Source organism: Daucus carota, chromosome 8 (assembly GCF_001625215.2).
Source record: "Daucus carota subsp. sativus chromosome 8, DH1 v3.0, whole genome shotgun sequence".
Lineage (NCBI taxonomy): Eukaryota > Viridiplantae > Streptophyta > Magnoliopsida > Apiales > Apiaceae > Daucus > Daucus carota.
The window spans coordinates 14,978,796-14,999,964 of record NC_030388.2 but is presented as its reverse complement, the minus strand read 5'-3'; the positions used below and the strand labels follow the sequence as shown (position 1 = coordinate 14,999,964).

Below are 21,169 nucleotides of genomic sequence, written 5' to 3'. Positions count from 1 at the left end.
TTACTTATATTTGTAAAATAAATTTTTTTATGAAAAAGTATAATTTTCACAAGTATTTTCTTAAACCAATACATTTTCTTAAAAAATTTGTCAAACTATCTTTTTTTTTGAATAAATGAGTTCATTCAATAATAAAAGACCATACGGCATCTACATAAACAGTCACGTCGAACAAACAAAATACAGAAACAATCACTGATCAATCCATTCTTATTGGAGATAAAATCACATGATTTGTTGAACATGATATATACACATGCTTCGTCACTTTCGCTTCCGCCATAACCAATTTGAGCTATCGACTGAGAATGCAATTCCGAACAACTTTCATTACTCACACAAATGATGAGAAAATAACAAAATTCACACAAACGGTGAGACAATAAAAACCAAAATCACAACCTAGCAACCTTAAATTTGCAAATGTGTAAATAAAATATTAGCTAAACCAAAACAATCCTTAGATCTGGGGAACAAGCCAACAAACCAAAGATAACTCCGACCACTGTCGAGAACAAAATCACCGGGAAGAATGAGGAATCCGTAACTCCGTGAAATTGAGATCTAAGAGAAAAAAGGTCAAATCAGAAAAAGTTTTGAATCCTTAGATCTCAAAACACAAACTAATACCAAAACTTAAGAAAAAAACTTTAAAACAAATTTTATTGAAAGAAGGAAGAACAAATAAAAAAAATAAAAGATTTTGGGGCTTTCCACCGGTTGAGATCCGGTGGAAGCCCCTTGCTGCCAAGCAAGAAAACAAAGAGGCGTTTTAGGGTTTGGGAGGGTTTGGGGAGAGTTACGTGTCAACTATCTTATAAATTTCTATTTATAAATATCATATAAATATACGTCTTTTTCAAAAATTTATATTTGTGAATAACATTATTATCCTTTTATTAGAGGTGAACCTTTAATCATGAATTTAAAGTTACTTTTTTAATTTACATGGAAAAAAGTTCGACCAGTTTATAATATATATATATATATATATATATATATATATTATTAACTAATTTAATAAAAAAATGAAATCCATCTTTATTTCATAAAATTTTGATATTTTAAATTTATATAATTCAATGTTAATTATAAATTTCGAATATTTACTTATCATGTTTTCAATAGGAATTAAGTATCAAAACGATCACAATATAATTACCAAAAATTCAAATTAATCAGCCATAAATTCGGATTTTGTATTAATCACTTTACATAGAAAATTACTAATTTTTTGTGATAAATTTGAGATTTTTTTGTGATAAATTTGAAAATTACTAATTTTTTGTGATATATTTAAATAGTAACTAATTTAAATTTGCCAATTTCTGATTTTATTATAAGTGACAAGTTTGAAATAGGGACAGAAACAAATAAAATTTTTTTAAACTTTTTACATTTTCAACACAATTTTAATCGATGTTCAACAGAATATGTTAAAAAAATTTGAATTCAAATTCATGTGTTGAATGCATCAAATTTGTACCAGAACCCAGTTTGAAATATTGCCAAAGTATATTTCAAATCGCCTAAACTAACGGCCTTGTTCTGCATAAATAAAATTACCTGGTAACACTAAATCAAATTCAAAACCCTTACACTCCCCCGTTCATACCAATGTATTCTTCAAATTCTTGGAGTTGCTCAAAGTGCACTTTCATCAACCCAATCTCACAACCACCCATTTGTCAAATCTGCTTAACCCCACAAAACCCAGATTCCCATTCTTCACGATCACAATCACAATCACAACCCAAATGGTCTTGCAAATTATGTACCTTTCTCAACTCTCCTGGCGTCGATGTTTGTGAGATTTGTGGGGCCAGAGCCTTGGATTCTCTTCTGGCGGAAGCTTCTGCGGGTAGTAAGAGGACATTTGAAGATCTTTTGGATAAGGGTTTGGGTGATGATGGTGGATCAAACGCCACAAAGCTTGCTAAACTGGATGTTGTTCATTTGGGTAACTTTCGATTCTTGACGTATTCTTTTTATTTTGGTTTTTGTTTTTGGGTGCTTTTTTGATCAATTAACATGTGAATTTATGAAATTGTGTAATGTTTTAGTTGTCAGTTAAGCGTTTGTGTTATAGATGAGATTGATTTGTGTTATAGATGAGATTGAGGGCATGTATGGTAGTTTCAGGTGGAGCCAACTGCCTAATTGATAGTCAATGTGGTGATACTTTGTGAAAAGAACTTAGTTTATGATTAGGATTAACATTTACTTCCATCGTGTTCGGCTCAGTTGAGAATTTCAAGTTGCATGCTCATTGTATTTGTACTAAGTAATTACTGATTATATAGGCAATAAGCCTCATTTTAAGAATCCATGATTTTGATAGAGTTTATAACTTAGCATTATTATGCTATAAGCCTCATTCTTTCAGGTCCTAGGAATAGTTCGTAGTTTGAAATTTGATTCCCTTTTTTAATCTCAGAGAAGAGAAATTGTTGCCCTGTACCAGGAAATTAGTTGTTTGTTCCGGTTACAACAAGGTTTTCATCTCTTTTGTTTATAGTATTGAGCATCCGGCAGATATCATTAAACTTTTGGATCCCTTATAATATGCTTAGATTGTGAAATATTGTTCTTCAGAAAATTGTAAAATTTATCCTATTTACCGTGGGAATTCTCCAGAATACAATGTTGCAGTTGTAGGAGTACAGGCTCTTTCTATAACTTCTAGAAGTAGATACTCTCTTATTCTTCTTTAGTTGTTTAATTTATAGGTGATGATGACATAACAGAAAAATAGATGAAAGTTTGTACATGGTATTTCTAACACTTAGGTTTGTAAGTACTTTATATGATCAGTTTCTTTTGAATTCTCTGAATAAATCTCTTGGTCCGTTTGCATTCCACTGAAATTACTAAGCAATGATGCCATCCACATTCCAATTTCTGATATAAACATAAGGAAACCAGAGGGACATATCCTGAAAGTTTCGGTATACTAAGTAGTTTACCACATAAATTTTTTTTCACTTCTGAATGGCTCCTAGTGGATCAGTGGCCTTTTTCTTTAATTATTCAAAAGCCCAATTTTCAAATTCTAACGTGATATGTTACACTCTAACTCTATGAACTTAAAAAACCTTACGATAGAAATTCTATGTATTCCAGATGAAACTTGCACGAACGAAATTCTTGAAAACATTGAAGATTTTGAGCTATAATGTTTGGTTATGATATAAAACCCTTGTATTGTCAAGTGCAGCAGCCAAGTGCCTAAATTATAGTAAATGTGCTGATACTTTGTGACGAGAAATTCGTTTACGTTACATGTCAAAATAACCCATTTGTCAAATCTGCTTAACCCAACAAAACAATTCCCATTTTTCACCATTGAAACCCACATGGTCTTGCTAATATTTTACGCATCTCAACTCTTCTTGACTCATGTTTGTGTTATTTATGGGACTAGAGCCTCTGACGATGACAATGGAAGCTAATGTGGGCAGTAGAAAGAAATTTGGAGAAATTTTAGTTAAGGGTTTGGATGATGATCATGGATTTAACGGTGTACAGCTTGCCAAGAAAGACATTGATTTGGGTCTTTTTTAATTCCTGACATATTTTATATTGCTTTTTCTTTTTTTGCTTTATATTTCATCAATTAGCATGGAAATTTATGAAATGAGAATTGGAATGGGAAATGGTAATCATTAGTGTGTGTGTGTGTGTGGGGGGGGGGGGGGGGGGTATCAGGATTGACTTGCTGTGTTGATGAGAGTGAGTTTCACATATTATTCTATTAAAGCAGCTAACATCATGAACCAAGTGGCATCTAAGATTTGCAGGGTTAATGCTAATAGTAGTGTTTGATTGTATCATTTGCACTCTTTGTTGTTATATTTGATGTCTTTTAGTGTCAGGTGGAACCAAGTGCACAAATTATAGCCAATATGGTGATACTTACTGACAAAAACTTGGTGTTTTGGGCTTGGTCTAGATTGTCAAATTTTCTCGCATATATGTATTTTGTTAGTATTTGCATGTACTGATATACAGTTTATACCTGCAATAGGCATCATTCTAATAATTCAAGGTTGCACACTTACACATACTTAGCATGATATCGTAGTTCGTAACTCTTTTGACCTTGACCAACTCGAATTAGTTACACATACTTCCAGTCCTTAAGAAATAGTTCGTAGTCCAGCAGTATGCTTAACATTTGCTTCCCTGTTTCAGGAAAGAGAAATGTATAGATCTTTTCTTAGCATGGTTGTTTCAGTTACTACAAGGTTTTCATGTACCCGTGTTTAGTATTGAGAATCTGAAAATTATCATAAGACTTTCACATTCCTAAATATGTGCTTACATTGTGAAATCTGGGCATCCAGAAGATAGTATATTTATCCTATTCACCTTAAGAATCCTCCCAACCATATACTGACTTAACCTACTATGTTAGACTTGTTGGAGCCTTGGAGGGGACTAGATCTTTTTTAAAATCTAGGATATCTAGGAAATAGATACTTCTTTAGTCATCTTTAGTTGTTTAGATTATTAGTAATTAGTAATTAGTAATGATGATCCATTGTGTAAAGAAAATTATTTTGGAAGTTACATGTTCATAGACATGATTCTGTATAATGGGTTCACAAGGTGAGGTGACAAATACTACTCCGCTGTTAATTTGAATTTAATACAAAATAGATATATGGATACAGGTTCAAATTCATGGAATTACTATATCTTTGGTTTGTAAGTTTTTAATACGGTCAGTTACTTTGAATTCTCTAAAGAAATCTCTTGGTCTGACTACACGGTACCATCCAGTCATCCACCTTATGATATTAATATAAGGAAGCCAGAGAAATATATTGTATAAGTTTCAGTATAGTAGGTAGTTTATCATGTTTCAGCTTAGTAATATTACTATCACTTTCAAATGGCTCCCGGTATTCACAGTGATATTTCTATCTGAAAATGCATAAGCTTACTATGTATTTCAGATGAGACTTCCACGAACGAAGATCTGAAAACATTGAAGATATTGAGCTATAATGTTTGGTTCCGAGAGGACCTAGAGATGCATAAGAGAATGAAATCCCTGGGAGACCTGATCCAAATGCACTCACCAGAGCTTATCTGTTTGCAGGTCACTTCTTTGTCTTCCTCGAGCCTCAAAAAATGATTTCATGTAAATATATTTGTCCGTATTTTAGCATGATTCTAATTATGGCAACTTGATATGCAGGAGGTAACTCCAAATATATATGACATCTTTCAGAGGTCAAGCTGGTGGAAGTTATATAAATGCTCAATTTCTAGTGAAATGGCATTCACAAGACCATACTTCTGCATGCAGGTTATTTTTTATTAAGTTACATCTAGTCGTTGTATTAGCTCTGACATTTTTTTTCTACAACTGTGTTGAAGTCATTCAGACAAGCTTTGCCATTATCTGTCATGCACTTATGTTGACAAGGCGCGGCGGTAGATAATTGGTGACAGTTAATTATTACTGTTACAATCATTGTACTTGTGGTTAATGTGTTTATGGAGTTCAGTACTGTTAGTGCTCATCTTTTATCGTCTAGGGAAAAAATTGCAGTTTTGTATGTTCTACATGTACCATTTCGGTATTGTTTCATCTAATTGAAATTTGGGTGATTTAATAAGCACTTTATTAATTATCAGTAACGTATTTATCAAATTTTTTCAGCTAAGCAAAGTGCCAGTTAAATTATTCAGCTGCAAACCCTTTCAAAACTCTATTATGGGAAGAGAGCTCTGTGTTGCAGAAGTTGTAGCTGAGAAAGATAAGCCGTTGATTATAGCCACAAGTCACCTTGAAAGCCCATGTCCGGCGCCACCTAAATGGGATCAGATGTATAGCAAAGAACGGGTTAGTCAGGCTAGGGAGGCTATCGATTCACTTAACAAAAACAAAAATGTGATATTTTGTGGTGACATGAACTGGGATGACAAATTGGACGGTCAAGTTCCTCTGCCTGATGGCTGGATTGATGCTTGGACAGAGCATAGACCAGGAGAGCTAGGATATACATATGACACAAAGACCAACAAGATGCTGTCTGGTAACCGGACACTGCAAAAGCGATTGGATCGGTTTTTGTGCTCTTTGCATGATTACAAGATAGATGGAATCGAAATGATTGGGATGGAAGCAATACCAGGCTTATCCTATAGCAAAGAAAAGAAGGTCAAAAAAGAGGTGAAAAATATCATTCTTCCTGTCTTGCCTAGTGACCATTATGGCTTGCTTTTAACAATTAGCTCCAAATAGGTTTTATCAAGTTAAAAAAGAAACAATCTCAGGCTGTTTCATCTACTATTGTCTTTTGGATTCTGAAATACTCCCTCCGTTCCAAAATGTTAGTCTTGTTTGCTAAAAAAAAATATTTCATAATATGTGTCCTACTCTTTTTTCAATACATTTTTTCAAGACTTAACTTTGAATTTATCTTTCCAAAATTGACTAGATGTAGTGGATACACCTATCTGGTGAAAGTCTCATGCAGTTTTTAATCTTATTAAATGCAGTTAGCTAGCTTTCAAGGTCACAATCATTAAATAGCACTAAAAATAAAAAGAAAAACATACACATTCAAAATATCTTAATATGTGTGAAAATGACAAACAAGACTAACATTTTGGAACGGAGGGAGTATCATGTTTATGCCGATGACAGACAAACAGATAAGAAATTACGCGACTTTGGTGAATCTTTGTTGTCTATATGAGCAATTGTTTGCGCAATCATTACGAAAACAATTAAGGTCTTCAGTTACCTGTTATGTTAATCTTCACACATTGATGTGCTTATATCTATTTTATGATCAGTATTCTGAAAGTCGGGGATTAATCGCCAATTAATTGTTGTTCAGACCGAAAATGTCTCGATTAATCTTATGGTCATAGTTGAAGACAGGTGGGATAACACATGGTGTGGCTACATGTGAAGTTAATAATGTTAGAGGGGAAAAGAATATTGGAGCAGTTGAAACATGAAAGCTATTAACGTGCAAACCGCAGGCAATAGTTATGTTACTTGAGCTTTCATATAATCATAACCTGGGCGGTTCAAACCTCATATATACATACACATTGATGAAGTTGACCTTGTTAAGAGGAGTAGTCTATCTGTGCTGTGGAATAACACCCAGTTACTAACATAACTAATGTTTTTATTACAACACATGTACAGTTGACCTTTTAAAATGGTAGCCTACCTGGAGTTTTTCTAAAACTTTGTTGTGATCTACCTATTTTTGAGTTTTTGTGCTTCCAACTAGTTAGATTACGAGGCCGTTTGGGCAAACTTAAAAGAAGTGACTTCTTCCTTAAACTAGAAAAGTGAAGCAGAAGTGAGAAGTAAATAAGTGAATAAAGTGTTTGGAGAAGAAGCAGAAACTGTGAGAGAGAAGAGAATTCAAGTTAGAATTCTCAGCTTCTTAAAAGTGCTTCTGCTTCTTTACACAAACGGGTCAAGAAAAGCAGAAAAGTAATTAACCCAATAAAAAACTATTGTGTACTATATTTAAATCTTAGAACGTGCATGCAGAGAAAAGGATACCAGTTTATTACTACTTGAAAGTTTTTTTTTGTTGCTAAATTACTACTTGAAAGTTGAAACTTCATGAAAGAAGTACTATAAAAATAAATTTATGCGGTTCCGATTCCGACCCACCCAAGACAAATAAATTACGAGGCGGTTTGGCTGGATTTATATTCTAAATTTACAAGACTAATAAATGGAAATATATATTATTGTTAACACGGCAACATCCAATGCAATCCAACTGTTTTTGTAACGGGAAGAGAAAATTCTGCAATAAACTACCCATCGGCCCCTTTTACATGTTCATTCTGAATTTTGACAAATGAAATTGATTATATTTTGATCGGAATTTAAATGTACACTATAATTGAAAAAATAATAAAAATTATATATTCGAAAATCATATTTAGTCTATTTTAATATGCAACTTTCAGTTTAAAAAAATAAAGAATAGATAATTTGTAATATTTAGTTGAAAATTGGTCAATTTGACTTTTTGAAAATCAAAATTAACATGTAAAAGAGGACGTATGAGTATTCAAATTTGGGAGAGGTTATTTATAAATGAGCTAGTATGTCTTTGTTTTGTTTAATTCAATTTATACATCAGCTAACGAGGTTCGAATGTTAACCGTCACGTAAGCAAGATTTTGACGTCGTCAAAATCTTTTTAACGAAAAGACCTGATCCAAAAAATTTGAAAGTTAAAGGACCTGATTTGCGGAATCTTTTGTTCAGGGGGACCTATCGCATAAAATCGGAATAGTTGAGGGACGTATCATTTGATTTTCTCGCAAACTCATCAAAGCATTTAGTTTGATATCATCAAATATCTAACAAAAATGAAGAATGATAAGACATATTAAATGAAATGCCAAAAAACGCAACACTAACTCACACTCTTACAAATATTCTTAACACTTAAACATAATAATCATACTTACTATAATGAAAACATGACTAATAACTTATAATTTTATTCTTACACATGCTCTTAAACTTATAATTAATACTTAATTAAACTTATTAGTAATCACAAATAATATAATCGAAAATGTAACTTACTTATGAACATAAGAGAGAACTTTACACTTTCAAGATGTGCTACATTTTCGATCAGTCATTTAGAACTCTGTAGTCATCAAAATCAAAATTTACATGAACTTTCATAACATAAAGCAAATGCTATCCAAATGACCAAAACAAAACACTAGTCATAACTATACATGCCCCATCATTCTAGCGACACACTGTTTACGAGCTTGTGAAGGGGGTCGAACCCTGACCAATGCATTAACTTAGCAACACTAAAACCATGGGGGCAATCCTTAATTGCTGAAAATATTGTAGTGCTAATTAATAAGATCTATGCATGGCACTAGGAGCAAGTACCCCCACCGCCCCTAGTGTAGATACGTCCCTGGTGCCAAGCACGAGATTCACTCCACTCATGATGGAGGTCTTACTAAATCTATCAAATTATGGATATATCGTAGGTAATATAAAATATGTTACTCAAATTCTTATAAACTTACATATAATTTATCCTGAAAAAATAACTCAAAAATTATAGTAAATGATATCTTCCAACCATGATTTATGCTTGACCAGTCCTCAAAATCAGCAATTACTCTATAAATACTAACCCAAATGAAAACGTATAACATGGAACTTGTAGAGGATTCGAGACCTTTCCAGAATTGTAAGGTTTGTCAAAGATAGAGAAAAATGGAGAAATAATGAACTCAGAAAGAACTAAAATGCGAAGTATCATAATAGAATCAAGCACCGATCATAGTAATAATTTTATAATTCAAACACTGAAATAACAATACTCCCTCCGTCCCATTTTAACTGCTTTTGACTTTTTTACACGTATTTTAAGATGCTAAAAAAATCACATCTAGACATAATTATTCTTTATAAAATTTATATCAAATAAAAATTTATAATCTAAACTTTTATTTGATATAAGAATTGAATTTTTTTATTGAGTATAGATATTATTTTTTCACACCTCAATATACGTGTTAGAAAGTCAAACATCAGTTAAAATGGGACAATGGGACAGAGGGAGTATTTGATACCAATATCTAAACCTCAACCGCAAAGAGTTTCACAATTGGATACAACCATACATAAATTCATTCTCGAGTTTTATATTTGAAACCCAGAATAAACACATCCAACCTTGCCAAATCATCAATAACTTTATACAGAGAGTACTACTTATTCATTTGTAATATTATACATCACTCAATGTCAAAAATATATTGAACATGATAAATGTTATAAAATTCTTATAAAACTAGCTTCCTCCATGTCATTTTTATTTTAGCATTAATAAATACTTTTTGATACTATATTATAATAACAACAGATATTCAGCATATAGACTTCCTCTTACAATCTTATTTTAATCAAGTTTCTTTTCTCCTTAGATATACAGATACAAAATATATGACATGTGATAATATTTATCACCAAATAAGTGACACGCCGAGATTATTTGGATTTATCTCACATCTGTTGGGGCGAAAATTAGAATAAAACTACATCAATGTGAGACAATCTGGAGATAAAACACACAATAAAATATTATTATGGATTATGACTCATTAAATAAGTTCAACAAGTTGTACTCAGATTATAACGGTCTCCATGAATCTCGATAACTGCATTAGTACAAGGTCAAAATATTTACCTAACGTAACACAATATCGTTCTATATTTACCTAACAACGTTATTTTTGTAATTATATAAAAGTATTTTCCTCTTTAATTCATCTCAATCTCTTTTTAACATTTTTGTTCCTTTTTTATTTTTTTGATAATATGGTGACGATAGGGTGTTTTATATTATATTCTAAATTTAGAATAAAAATATAATATTATTCTAAATAAGGTATATATATCACGATTACAGTCGAATATTTACTTTTGATTGTATAATATAACTATAAAGTAAAATTTACATCATAATTGAGTTTACTTCGAGGGGGTGGAGGGAGATTGAGGCTGGTGGGGGTCACCGAACCCCAACTAGACTTTTTAATACTTTGATATATTTATATATGACATGTATGTATGTATAAAATTTGGTTGATTGATTTTGTTAAAAGGGTATTTGTTTTGATTAGTAAGGATATTAATCTTTTCATTCGTTCATCTACTTTGGTTATAAATTATAATTGATTATGCTTCCTCTACATACATGTCTTTTTTAAAAAACAAATTTTTCCTACATTATTTGTTCATTTCTTATTTATATACAAATTTAAGAGTAATGTTTTAAAATCTTAATATTCGTATTCTGATAAACACAGCCTCTCTCTTAACCCTAATTCTCTCTAGCCTCTCTTTTGTCATAGGGCTTCCATCGATTTTCACCGATGGAAAACCCCGAATCACTTAATTGCTTTGTTTTTCTTCCAGTTTTTGAATGATACATCTTTTCGAGAAACTTAGATCTAAAACCATCGGAGATTTCGTTGTCTCTCTTCCAAGCGGGTGATGAGTTTCAGTCTGATTTCTCTTGTTTTTGTGGTTCTGCTCCGGATCTATTCTCGAGAGAATTATTAGATCCAAAACCATCAGAGATTTCGTTGTCTTTCTTCTCTGTTTCTAGCGGGTGAATTTTCAGTCCGATTTCTCTTGTTTCCGTGGTTCTGCATCAGATCTAAGGTTGTTTTCTCTTCATGGTGAGAGTTTTGTTTTTCGCTTCTTAATTGTAAACGGGGTCTTGATTTGATGATGAAAGTTTTTATGGAGTCGCCGTTTTGGTCGATAGCTTAAATGATAGCTCTCTCGGTACCAGTAATTCAACGAGGATGCATGAAGCGGGTACTTGTATTCGTATATACATTTTCTTCAAAATATTGTTTAACTGTCTCTTTATGAGAACAACCGATTGCAATTTACTGTTTGTTCGACTCGATCATTCGTGTAGATGCTATATGGCTTTTTATTATTAGATTAATACTTTTGTTTCAAAAAAAAATCTTAATATTCATAATTTTTTCAAAACGGATCTATTATATGAGACGGAAGAAGTAATGTTTTACTAAAAAATTTTACCCCAATATCATTTGTGGCTGGCTCCGCCAGACTCCTCGTATAAGTGTCAGATAGTATTCAAATGCCAATATATTTACCATAAACCGTAGTACTAATTTCTCTAGTTGTAAAATATAAAAATGATTGCACAAGAATATACTGTCGTGTTAATGGCATATTGATCTATATACACTATTCGGATCTACTCTGTAAGCTGCAATGTTTCATGTGCACGTGATAGGGCCAAGCCTGTAATTTTTTTCTCAACTCGAAAATAATTTGGCTCTTAATTTTACGCGGTGACTGCCTCACAAATACTGTATTCGAATGTGTACATAATTAATTTCTATATAATATGTCTATCTCGCTGGATACAGAACACAACTCTCCTGTCTTCTAGTTCCACTGACAAAATAATTCACGAGCCCATATAAATCTCTCTCCTTCTCTCTTTTCCCCCTACATTTTACATTCATACATTCATGTAATAATACACTTTGAGAGACAGAGCAAGTGTTGAACATAAAACAAAACAAAGGGTTTGCAGAGAGAAAATGAGAGATGTAAAAAGTGTAGTTTCTTGCTTGGTTCTACTTTTCTTTGTTGTTCTTCAACAATGTGCTGTGAATGCTGAAGACCCTTACAGGTTTTACTCATGGAGGATCCATTATGGCTTCGTTTATCCACTTGGTGTCAAACAACAGGTTCTTTTCTTTCTTTCTTGCTTTCCGTTGTTCGAAATAGTGACGGAACCAGGATTTCGAGACAGTCGAGGCTAAAAACATGTTCTTTTTTCTTTTTCTTGTTTCTTGGTTTTACTGCTGGATACTAGTTCAGATGTTTGTGTGTTCTTATGTTTTTATTGATGGGATTTATTGCAGGTGATTATGATAAATGGGCAGTTTCCAGGGCCACAGATTAATGCTGTTACTAATGACAACTTAATTATTAGTGTTTATAATGCTCTAGGCGAACCATTTCTACTTTCTTGGTAAGCTTCAAATTGTACCCTGATGTTTTACAGTCTTTCATGAATATATAATGTAGATTGCGTAAATTCTTGTTTTTCTATTTCTTGGTTATTATACAATGCATTCTCCAGATCTAGATTCCTTCTTCCAAGATTTTTCATAGTGACAACTATGCCCTGTAAGATTCTTGGTCTACTTGAGTTATTGTAGAATTTGCCTCGACTTCAACTTGACTTGTTTGGCTCTAATTCTGACCCGAACTCGATAATAAATGTTTAGTCATGTGAATTACTATAGTTAACATTATCTTTGCTCCAATCTTGGTAAGTAACCAAACATTTGGGAATAAAAATCATTGCTAACTGATAAAAGTTTTAAAGTAGTTTTAAAGTGAAAAACAGAATTATACAGAAAAGTATAAAGATTCCACTTTGTTTCCCTTTGTAGTGTATCCATCTTGTTATGGGATCCAGGTCTATGTAAAGTTTTATACAATTGACAAAACTATTTTAAGTTTGTAGGTTTTCACATGTAAGTCAACTTGTGCAACTTGAAATTATGTGTTTGATAATATTTTAAATTTTTGAAATTGTTTATTATTTTGCTGGAATCTGGCTACACTGGTGCACATACACCTAGTTCTTGATGAATTATTGAGCAGTGGCATGTATAAACAAATGCAGTAATTATATGCTGGTCCAGAAGTTTGGGATCTCATCTAACACATGCTAGATCTCTGACATTGTTATGAATCTTAGAATGAAGTAGAAATTTGTAATTAATGACCATGTTTTATTGACTTCAATTTTTGTTTTGTTTCTTATTTACTTTTGTCACAATAAATTAAAAACCTTCTGTTCCATCATGTCCCATATTTTGATGATATATAGTACCATATTTCATTTAAGTGGCTGTCGATTGCATTTAAAACATTGTACTTTCCATGGTTAAAAACTCAAATTTACTACTATATAGTGTTGTTAATTAGTGGATTATTCTGACTGAATAGAGATCTTTAAATCAGCTTGCCCTACTAAGCTTTAAGCAGTGGCCAAATTTTAAGTATAATTATCATTTCTCTGCAGGAATGGCTTGCAGCACAGAAGGAACTCATGGCAAGATGGTGTTCCCGGAACCAACTGCCCAATCCCCCCACGACGTAACTTTACATATATGCTCCAAGCTAAAGATCAGATTGGGAGTTTTTTTTACTTCCCTTCACTTGCAATGCATAAAGCTTCTGGAGGTTTTGGTGCCATCAAAATCTTCAGTCGCTACCGGATTCCTGTACCTTTCGCTCAACCTGCTGGTGACCACACTGTGCTAGCTGGAGATTGGTACAAACGAAGCCATAGGGTATATTATATCAACCAAACATTAACTAATTCCATTGCGGTATGTGTTTATTAATTATAATATATAACTAGAATATATTTTGTTTTCTTCTATAGCAACTGAAAATGATCTTAGATGCCGGTCATGCTCTCCCTGCTCCGGATGGTATTCTTATTAATGGTCAAGGCTGGAATGGATACACATTTGCAGTTGATCAAGGTGCGGTTACAGATAATATAGTTATATGCAGTCTAGATGATGTTCTTACTGATCCTGATGATTTTCACTGCAATTTAACTAATTTATGTTTGTATATCTTTACAGGAAAAACATATAGATTTAGGATATCAAATGTTGGACTCACAACATCAATCAACTTTAGAATTCAGGGACATACTATGAAACTAGTCGAAACAGAAGGATCACATACACTTCAAAACTCCTATGGTTCCCTAGATGTCCATTTAGGACAATCCTATTCTGTCTTGGTTACAGCAAATCAGGCACCAAAGGACTACTACATAGTTGTTTCTTCACGCCTTGCATCTCCAGTACGCACCACCACAGCAATTCTTCACTATAGTAACTCTCGGACCCAGGTTTGGGGGCCTCCTCCAAGGGGACCTACCAGCCAGGTCTATTCGTCCCTGGCTCAGGCCAGATCAATTCGGTAAATGCATAGTTTTATTATGTGTAGCATGGTACAGTATCTTTTTGATTGTAGTAGGTTTGTGTTAAAATTTTAATGTTTGATTACAGTTGGAATTTAACTGCAAGTGGACCGAGGCCAAATCCACAAGGGTCGTACCACTACGGACTAATTAAAACTACACGAACAATTATGCTTGTGAATTCTGCTCCATGGATTAATGGCAAGCAAAGATATGCAATCAACAGTGTCTCATTTGTTCCTGGAGACACGCCACTAAAACTAGCAGACTACTTTAACATTGGAGGAGTTTATAACCTTGGTAGCATGCCTGACAGGCCAAGCTACGGAGGTGCTTATCTTACAACCTCTGTCATGGCTGCTGATTTTCGATCTTTTGTTGAAATCGTGTTTCAAAATTGGGAGGACACAGTGCAGTCATATCATATCGATGGTCATGCTTTCTTTGTTGTCGGGTAAGTAAAATATAGTTTACCTAATTAAATTTTCAAAGAACCTTTTTGTACTTGTCTTCATCATCTAATCTGTGCTCTTTTTGAAATCAAAAGGATGGATGGTGGACAATGGACGCCAGGTAGTAGATCACGATACAATCTAAGAGATACAGTTGCTCGAAGCACAACACAGGTTCGTCCGAACCACTAACATTTTTTAATTCCCAAATCTTTTTCTTGCAAGTGAAATGAAAATCAAGAAATGATCTTTAAAAATGTGATTTTTCTTTTGCTAATTTTTTTATAATTGTTTTTATGTATAACAGGTTTATCCAAAGTCATGGACTGCAATCTACATGGCTTTGGACAATGTAGGAATGTGGAACATAAGATCCGAAAACTGGGCAAGACAGTACTTAGGACAGCAGTTCTATTTGAGGGTATACTCCCCTGCTCATTCATGGCGAGACGAGTATCCAATCCCTAAGAATGCTCTTCTTTGTGGTCGTGCAAGAGGGCGTCACACTCGCCCATTTTGAGGAGTTCTGTCACGAGAGGGTGACCAGATCTTCCTAAACAAGAACTATGACACATATAAGTCAAGTTCATCCTATTTCTTTCGCTAATATAAAGTTTCACTATTGTTTTTTTCCCGGCTATATAGAACAATTTGTAACATGTTCGGAAATCTAATGCTTTGGAACAACTAGTTCCACTTTCCACTACAAAGAAATGACATTACAGATGCTGCAGGCTATTGTTGTTTCTCGTTTCATTCTTTACAACTTGCATATACAAGTTGAACACATTACCTATAGATTACCAATTCTGTTTAATAACATATTCCTTCTGTTTTTCTTTCACCTTATGAATTACTTATGCACAGTATTTTGCACCTTTTTTTATCTGATATATGGGGTAATAGTCATCTCAGCTTCTGCTTGTAAAATTTGGACTTTGCTAAACTGTATCAACTATGGAATGAATTTAAATACGTTTGAATCCAACCACCAAGTATTGGAAAGATATATGAAGCATCAAGCTTATCCCACACTTTATATCATTTTCAGATTAGGTTCGGATCCCTGGTATACGTATGTTAGTAGGATGTGTTCAGCGGCAGAGAAAAGCACTGGACGCCAAATCCTAAATTTTTTTGATGTACTGTTATAGTATCATCCAACAGAAAATTACCTGTTTTTAGGATTTTTCACATTTAGCGTTTTTTTTTCTGCTGGACGTATGCTACTATCAGTAGTATGTTTAGGACCAGCTACCTTTCAGATTATAATGCGTCTGTCTGACTATTGTATTGGAGTACATATTGCACTAACAAATGCATGTGGGGCTGGTGGCCAAACTGGCTCATGACTTTGTCAGATCCTGTTATATATCAAGTTCAATGGATGAGATTGCAGGGCATCCATAAATTTTACACTGGGATTTTTTCAAATTTCTTTTATACAAATTGTTTTAAAGCTGGCTGAATTTCACTTGCCTCCCTGTGGCAGTGTGGCTGGAATACCCAGCGAAAAATTCAAATAAATTTGTCAGACCAATTCTTTATATTCCTCCCGTCCCGTTTCTAATTTTTTCGGATAAAATTTAATATATAAATTAGTACAATTTCTGGATCTATAACTCTTCTCAAATCTCAGACAAGTATGCAAAGATAAATTAATATTGTAATTATAAAACTTTAGAAAAAATTAATTAATTTCTTATATTGAAAAAAAAATTATGGTTCTCATATGGACTTTTATCTTTGCAATAGTCTAAAGTGCTACCTAGACTATTTTGTGTGGAGAAGGCGATATTATCTTGAAAAAGAGTGGTTAAGTTTGAGTTCTCAGCTACAGCACCACTGATCACTTCAATCTGCCTGCTGCTTAAAAGTTAGTATCTTTGGTTTTTTGACTTGCTAGTTTTAATTCCAGGCTCTGCAATTTGTTCTTGAATGTTGGCCTATTGTATTATAGACTAAAGAATCATCTTTTACGACGAGTGGGATGCACTGGATATGTTTAATTCGTCTTTCAATATGGAAATCTCTGTAGTGTCAAGTAGCCTATATCAGCAGCCTCTTTTATTGGCCAGTAGAGTCTCAGCTGCAGCAGGACATGACTCGAAACACTGGAATTCATTAATAAAACAGCATACTAGATTAAAGAATGACAGTGCTATACTTGCTACTTATACACAAATGGAAAGCATTGGCATTTTGCCAGATCACACCACTCTGCCTCTAGTTCTCAAGGCTTGTGCTAGACTTGGAGCTGTCGAAAAAGGGAAATTGTTACATGCACAGATTGTGAATACAGATTTGATTGATGATGTTCGGGTTGGGACAGCTCTTGTTGATTTTTATTGCAAGTGTGGGTTTCCTGATGATGCTAGTCTTGTTTTTGCTGAAATGAATGAAATTGATGTGGTTGCCTGGAATGCTATGATTTCTGGTTGTGTGAGGTGTTGTGAGTATGAGGAGGCGATGCTCTTGTTTACTCGGATGCAAAATCAAGGGTTTAGGTGTAATTCAGTTACTGTCGTGGCATTGCTTTTGGCGTGTGGAGAGCTCTTGGATTTAGGAACTGGGAAGGAGGTTCATGGGTACTGTTTAAGGAATGGTTTGTCTGATTTTAATCACCATGTTGCTACTGCATTGATAGGATTCTATTTGAAATTCGATGTGACAAGTGCAACTCGTGTTTTTGCTTTAATGCCTTCAAAGAACACTGTAAGCTGGAATGCTATGATTACTGCTTATTTTGAGGTTGAGGATTACTTGAAAGCTCTTCAACTCTTCGTTAAAATGGTCATGGCTGGATTTGAGAGTGATGCTGTCACAATGCTAATTGTTCTACAGGCATGTACAGAATATGGCTCTCTTCATTTGGGACGTCAAATTCATCAGCTTATTATAAAGTCTGGAATTAGCAAAGATATGTACATCATCAATGCTTTGATAAATATGTATGGAAATAATGGAATGTTAAGATCTTCTTGTGATCTATTTGAATCTGCATCGACAAAAGATGTTGCGTTATGGAACTCAATGCTTTCTGTATATCTTAAGGAGGGCTCAGTTGTGGAAACACTGGCTTTGTTCAACAAAATGCAATTGACAGGTTTTACAGGTGATGTCAGAACGATTGTTTCTGGCTTGCGTTTATGTGTTGAGTTGCCTACTGGTTTAAGAGATGGTAAATGCTTACAAGCTTCGGCCATTAAGAATGGAATCCAGAGGAACATGCATATTGGGAATGCATTGTTAAGTATGTATGCAGACTTTAATTGTATCGATGATGCATTGAAGGTCTTTCAGGAACTGACAGATGCAGGAGATGTGGTATCGTGGCACACTTTGATCAGTGCATTGACTAGAAACGGCTTAAAGGGTCAAGCATGGGAGATTTTTGGGAAAATGCTAGAATCAGAGGTCAGCCCTAATACTCACACAATAATTTCTATTTTAGCTTCTTGTAAAGATGAAATGTCTCTGAGTTTGGGCAAGTCGATACATGGTTATGCAATAAAACACCGTGCTGAAGTAGACCCCTTACTGAACACGGCACTCACTGAGATGTATATGAACTGCAATGATGAAGCAACAGCTACAAATTTGTTTGAGAGGTTTCAAGATAATGATATTGTATCATGGAATTCTATGATTGGTTGTTACATAAAAACCGATCAAGCACAAAAGGCTCTGTTTCTTTTCGATAGTATGATGTCAAAAGTTGATCCCAATTCAGTTACAATCATAAATTTACTCTCAGGTTGCACCAAATTAGCCAATCTTCCTCTAGGCCAAAGATTACATGCTTATGCATTGAGAAGACAATTCTCATTTGAATACGATTTATCTCTTGCCAATGCATTCATAACTATGTATGCCAGATGTGGTGATATGCATTCTGCTGAAAAAATATTTGAAAGTTTACCAAGAAAAAATGTTGTCTCATGGAATGCAATGATTGCTGGTTACGGTATGCATGGACGTGGCCCCAATGCTTTGCTCGCCTTCTCAAAAATGCTACAAGATGGCTGTAAACCAAACAGCATAACATTTGTATCGACTTTGTCTGCCTGTAGTCACTCTGGTTTGATTGAGCAGGGATTGCAGCTTTACGACTCCATGGTTCAGGAATACTATATTACACCAGAAGTTGTCCACTATGCTTGTGTAGTAGATCTTCTTTGTCGTGGAGGGTCTTTAACTGAAGCCAAGAAGTTCATTGATACGATGCCTATTTCACCAGACGCGTCTGTCTGGAGAGCACTGCTCAGTGGCTGTCGAGTCTATACTGATACAAAACTAGCTAAAACAATCTCTACCAAACTTTTGGAGCTGGAACCGACAAATGCAGGAAACTATATATTGTTATCCAATATTTATGCTGCAGCAGGCCTTTGGTCTGAGGTGAACAAGTTGAGAAGCCTGCTGGAAGAAAAAGGCCTAACAAAGCCTCCGGGAAAAAGCTGGATAGCAGTTAGAAGCAAACTACACTATTTTACAGCCGGAGACAAGTCGCATCCTCAATCTGACAAGATATATTTGAAACTGAATTCCTTGTTGGCTTCGGTGAAGGAAATTGGGTATGTTCCTGATCTTCGTTGGGTTCTCCATGATGAAGATGAGGAGAGAAAAGTGAGGAGGATTTCAAGCCATAGTGAGAAACTCGCTATAGCATTTGGGCTGATTAGTATTGGTAATGGTAGTCCAATACAAATTAACAAAAATTTAAGAGTTTGCGGTGATTGCCATGAGTTTGGCAAGTATGTTTCCAAACTTGTTGGGAGGGAAATAGTCCTGAGAGATGGAAGCCGATTCCACCACTTTACCAATGGCATCTGTTCATGCAAAGATTATTGGTGACATCTTTTTATTTGCTGAAAGACCTTCTTAGACTAGTTTGTCCCTTAACATTTTACAAAGGAGATCATCAGGAATTCGAGTATCATGCGTGAGACTTATGCGGTATACCATGTTGCCATGTTGGCCATAATCCAGGGGTCACTAAACCAAAGCTTCAATGCTATTAAAGTAAAAATTAGCAGTGAAGCTACTGGGATTTCTTGTGAACACTTGTCATATGTAGTGAGAAAATACAGTTGAGAGGGTGGTGATTGCTAACCCCTGGACTGTTGATTCCTTGTCTGAGTGGACACTGTGTATCACATTTTGTGGTTGTCCATTTGGTTGGCCTCCTTGACTATAGCTTCACTGGCTACAACCGCAAGCAGACAAAATTCTGAAAATTTCGGTACAGTTTAATTAGTTGGACGAGTTACATAGCAAAGATTAATCGGTCATTAATAACCGACTTTTAGAATAGAAACCTATTTTCCTGATAAAAATTTGAAACTCATCATATTTTTTTTATCTAAAATAATATGTCATATTTAGATAATGCTTATTTAAAGAAAAACAATATTTGATTCCTCTGCGTTGTTTTATAACGCACCCCCAGTATCTCTGTTCCTGCAACAATGGTTACTCAATCTTACAACGATCAACGCCCCGACAACACCAATAAGTCGCTTCCCCTCGGCGCCGCCGCAGCTGACGACGCCGTCTCCATCAACGTCCGCTGTTCCAACGGCTCCAAGTTTAGTGTCCGAGCGAGTGTGGGATCCACTGTGTCGCAGTTCAAACAAATCGTCGCGGAGAATTGCGATGTTCCAGCTGTGCAGCAGCGGCTGATTTACAAGGGACGGATCTTAAAGGATGATCAAACCCTAGATAGTTATGGCTTAATTGGGTTCTGTAGCTGGGTAAGTTCATGTGAGACCCGACCATGGCTCAGGTGAGGGGTTCCAATAACCCTAAGTGGTTTGTTACATTATTAATTCGATTGAATCTAGGATTGATCCCAAGTTTGTTGAATTCGAGTTATTTGATTTAATTTTATTTGTCGTCGTTTTTTTATATTTTGATATTCATCCATTTTATATATTGTGTTGTTCTGGTATTGCTAATTTTATGGATGTAGGAACTTCTTGCCTCACAAGGCCATATCCATGGTGGTGATGGATAGGTCCAGAAAGGGTGGAGAAGAAGAGCTATTTTTGGCGATAATTGTGCCTTAATTAAGGATACTAATTATTCTTAATTAAGGTTTTAGTACCGTTTATGGCGACCATTTATGGCGACCATTATTGGGGCATT

General features: G+C 34.5%; 4 protein-coding genes across 4 annotated transcripts in view; all 4 read left to right on the top strand.

Annotated features, from left to right (window-relative positions):
* Positions 1–15,768, top strand: part of LOC108199976 (L-ascorbate oxidase homolog) — a 34,719-nt gene extending 18,951 nt beyond the window's left edge. The window contains exons 2-9 of the mRNA XM_017368012.2: positions 12,123–12,294; positions 12,472–12,581; positions 13,647–13,917; positions 14,013–14,115; positions 14,221–14,566; positions 14,656–15,021; positions 15,115–15,193; positions 15,327–15,768. Coding sequence (XP_017223501.1) covers positions 12,145–12,294; positions 12,472–12,581; positions 13,647–13,917; positions 14,013–14,115; positions 14,221–14,566; positions 14,656–15,021; positions 15,115–15,193; positions 15,327–15,539 — 1,638 coding nt within the window. The 5' untranslated portion in view covers positions 12,123–12,144 and the 3' untranslated portion in view covers positions 15,540–15,768. The remainder of the gene's footprint in view (positions 1–12,122; positions 12,295–12,471; positions 12,582–13,646; positions 13,918–14,012; positions 14,116–14,220; positions 14,567–14,655; positions 15,022–15,114; positions 15,194–15,326) is intronic.
* Positions 1,521–7,156, top strand: LOC108197620 (uncharacterized). Its single transcript, XM_017365286.2, has 4 exons — positions 1,521–1,960; positions 4,962–5,107; positions 5,207–5,317; positions 5,675–7,156. The coding sequence occupies exons 1-4, from the start codon at positions 1,618–1,620 to the stop codon at positions 6,257–6,259; spliced, it is 1,185 nt and encodes a 394-aa protein (XP_017220775.1). The 5' UTR covers positions 1,521–1,617; the 3' UTR covers positions 6,260–7,156.
* Positions 15,769–16,807: 1,039 nt separating the features above from the next.
* Positions 16,808–20,195, top strand: LOC108197130 (putative pentatricopeptide repeat-containing protein At3g13770, mitochondrial). Its single transcript, XM_017364641.2, has 2 exons — positions 16,808–16,895; positions 16,980–20,195. The coding sequence occupies exon 2, from the start codon at positions 17,021–17,023 to the stop codon at positions 19,874–19,876; it is 2,856 nt and encodes a 951-aa protein (XP_017220130.1). The 5' UTR covers positions 16,808–16,895; positions 16,980–17,020; the 3' UTR covers positions 19,877–20,195.
* Positions 20,196–20,490: 295 nt separating this feature from the next.
* LOC135148485 (uncharacterized) lies at positions 20,491–21,090 on the top strand. Its single transcript, XM_064083723.1, has 2 exons — positions 20,491–20,807; positions 20,994–21,090. Exons 1-2 carry the CDS (start codon positions 20,491–20,493, stop codon positions 21,088–21,090), a joined length of 414 nt encoding a protein of 137 aa, XP_063939793.1.
* The last annotated feature ends 79 nt before the right edge of the window (positions 21,091–21,169 follow it).

Bases quoted from the DNA above. Each gene is read 5' to 3' on its own strand.
- LOC108197130 (XM_017364641.2), top strand. From the start codon at position 17,021: ATGTTTAATTCGTCTTTCAATATGGAAATCTCTGTAGTGTCAAGTAGC.
- LOC108197620 (XM_017365286.2), top strand. From the start codon at position 1,618: ATGTATTCTTCAAATTCTTGGAGTTGCTCAAAGTGCACTTTCATCAAC. The intron at 1,961-4,961 runs GTAACTTTCGAT...TATGTATTTCAG, and splicing joins ACTGGATGTTGTTCATTTGG to ATGAGACTTCCACGAACGAA. The intron at 5,318-5,674 runs GTTATTTTTTAT...AAATTTTTTCAG, and splicing joins GACCATACTTCTGCATGCAG to CTAAGCAAAGTGCCAGTTAA.
- LOC135148485 (XM_064083723.1), top strand. From the start codon at position 20,491: ATGGTTACTCAATCTTACAACGATCAACGCCCCGACAACACCAATAAG. The intron at 20,808-20,993 runs GTGAGGGGTTCC...TTATGGATGTAG, and splicing joins GAGACCCGACCATGGCTCAG to GAACTTCTTGCCTCACAAGG.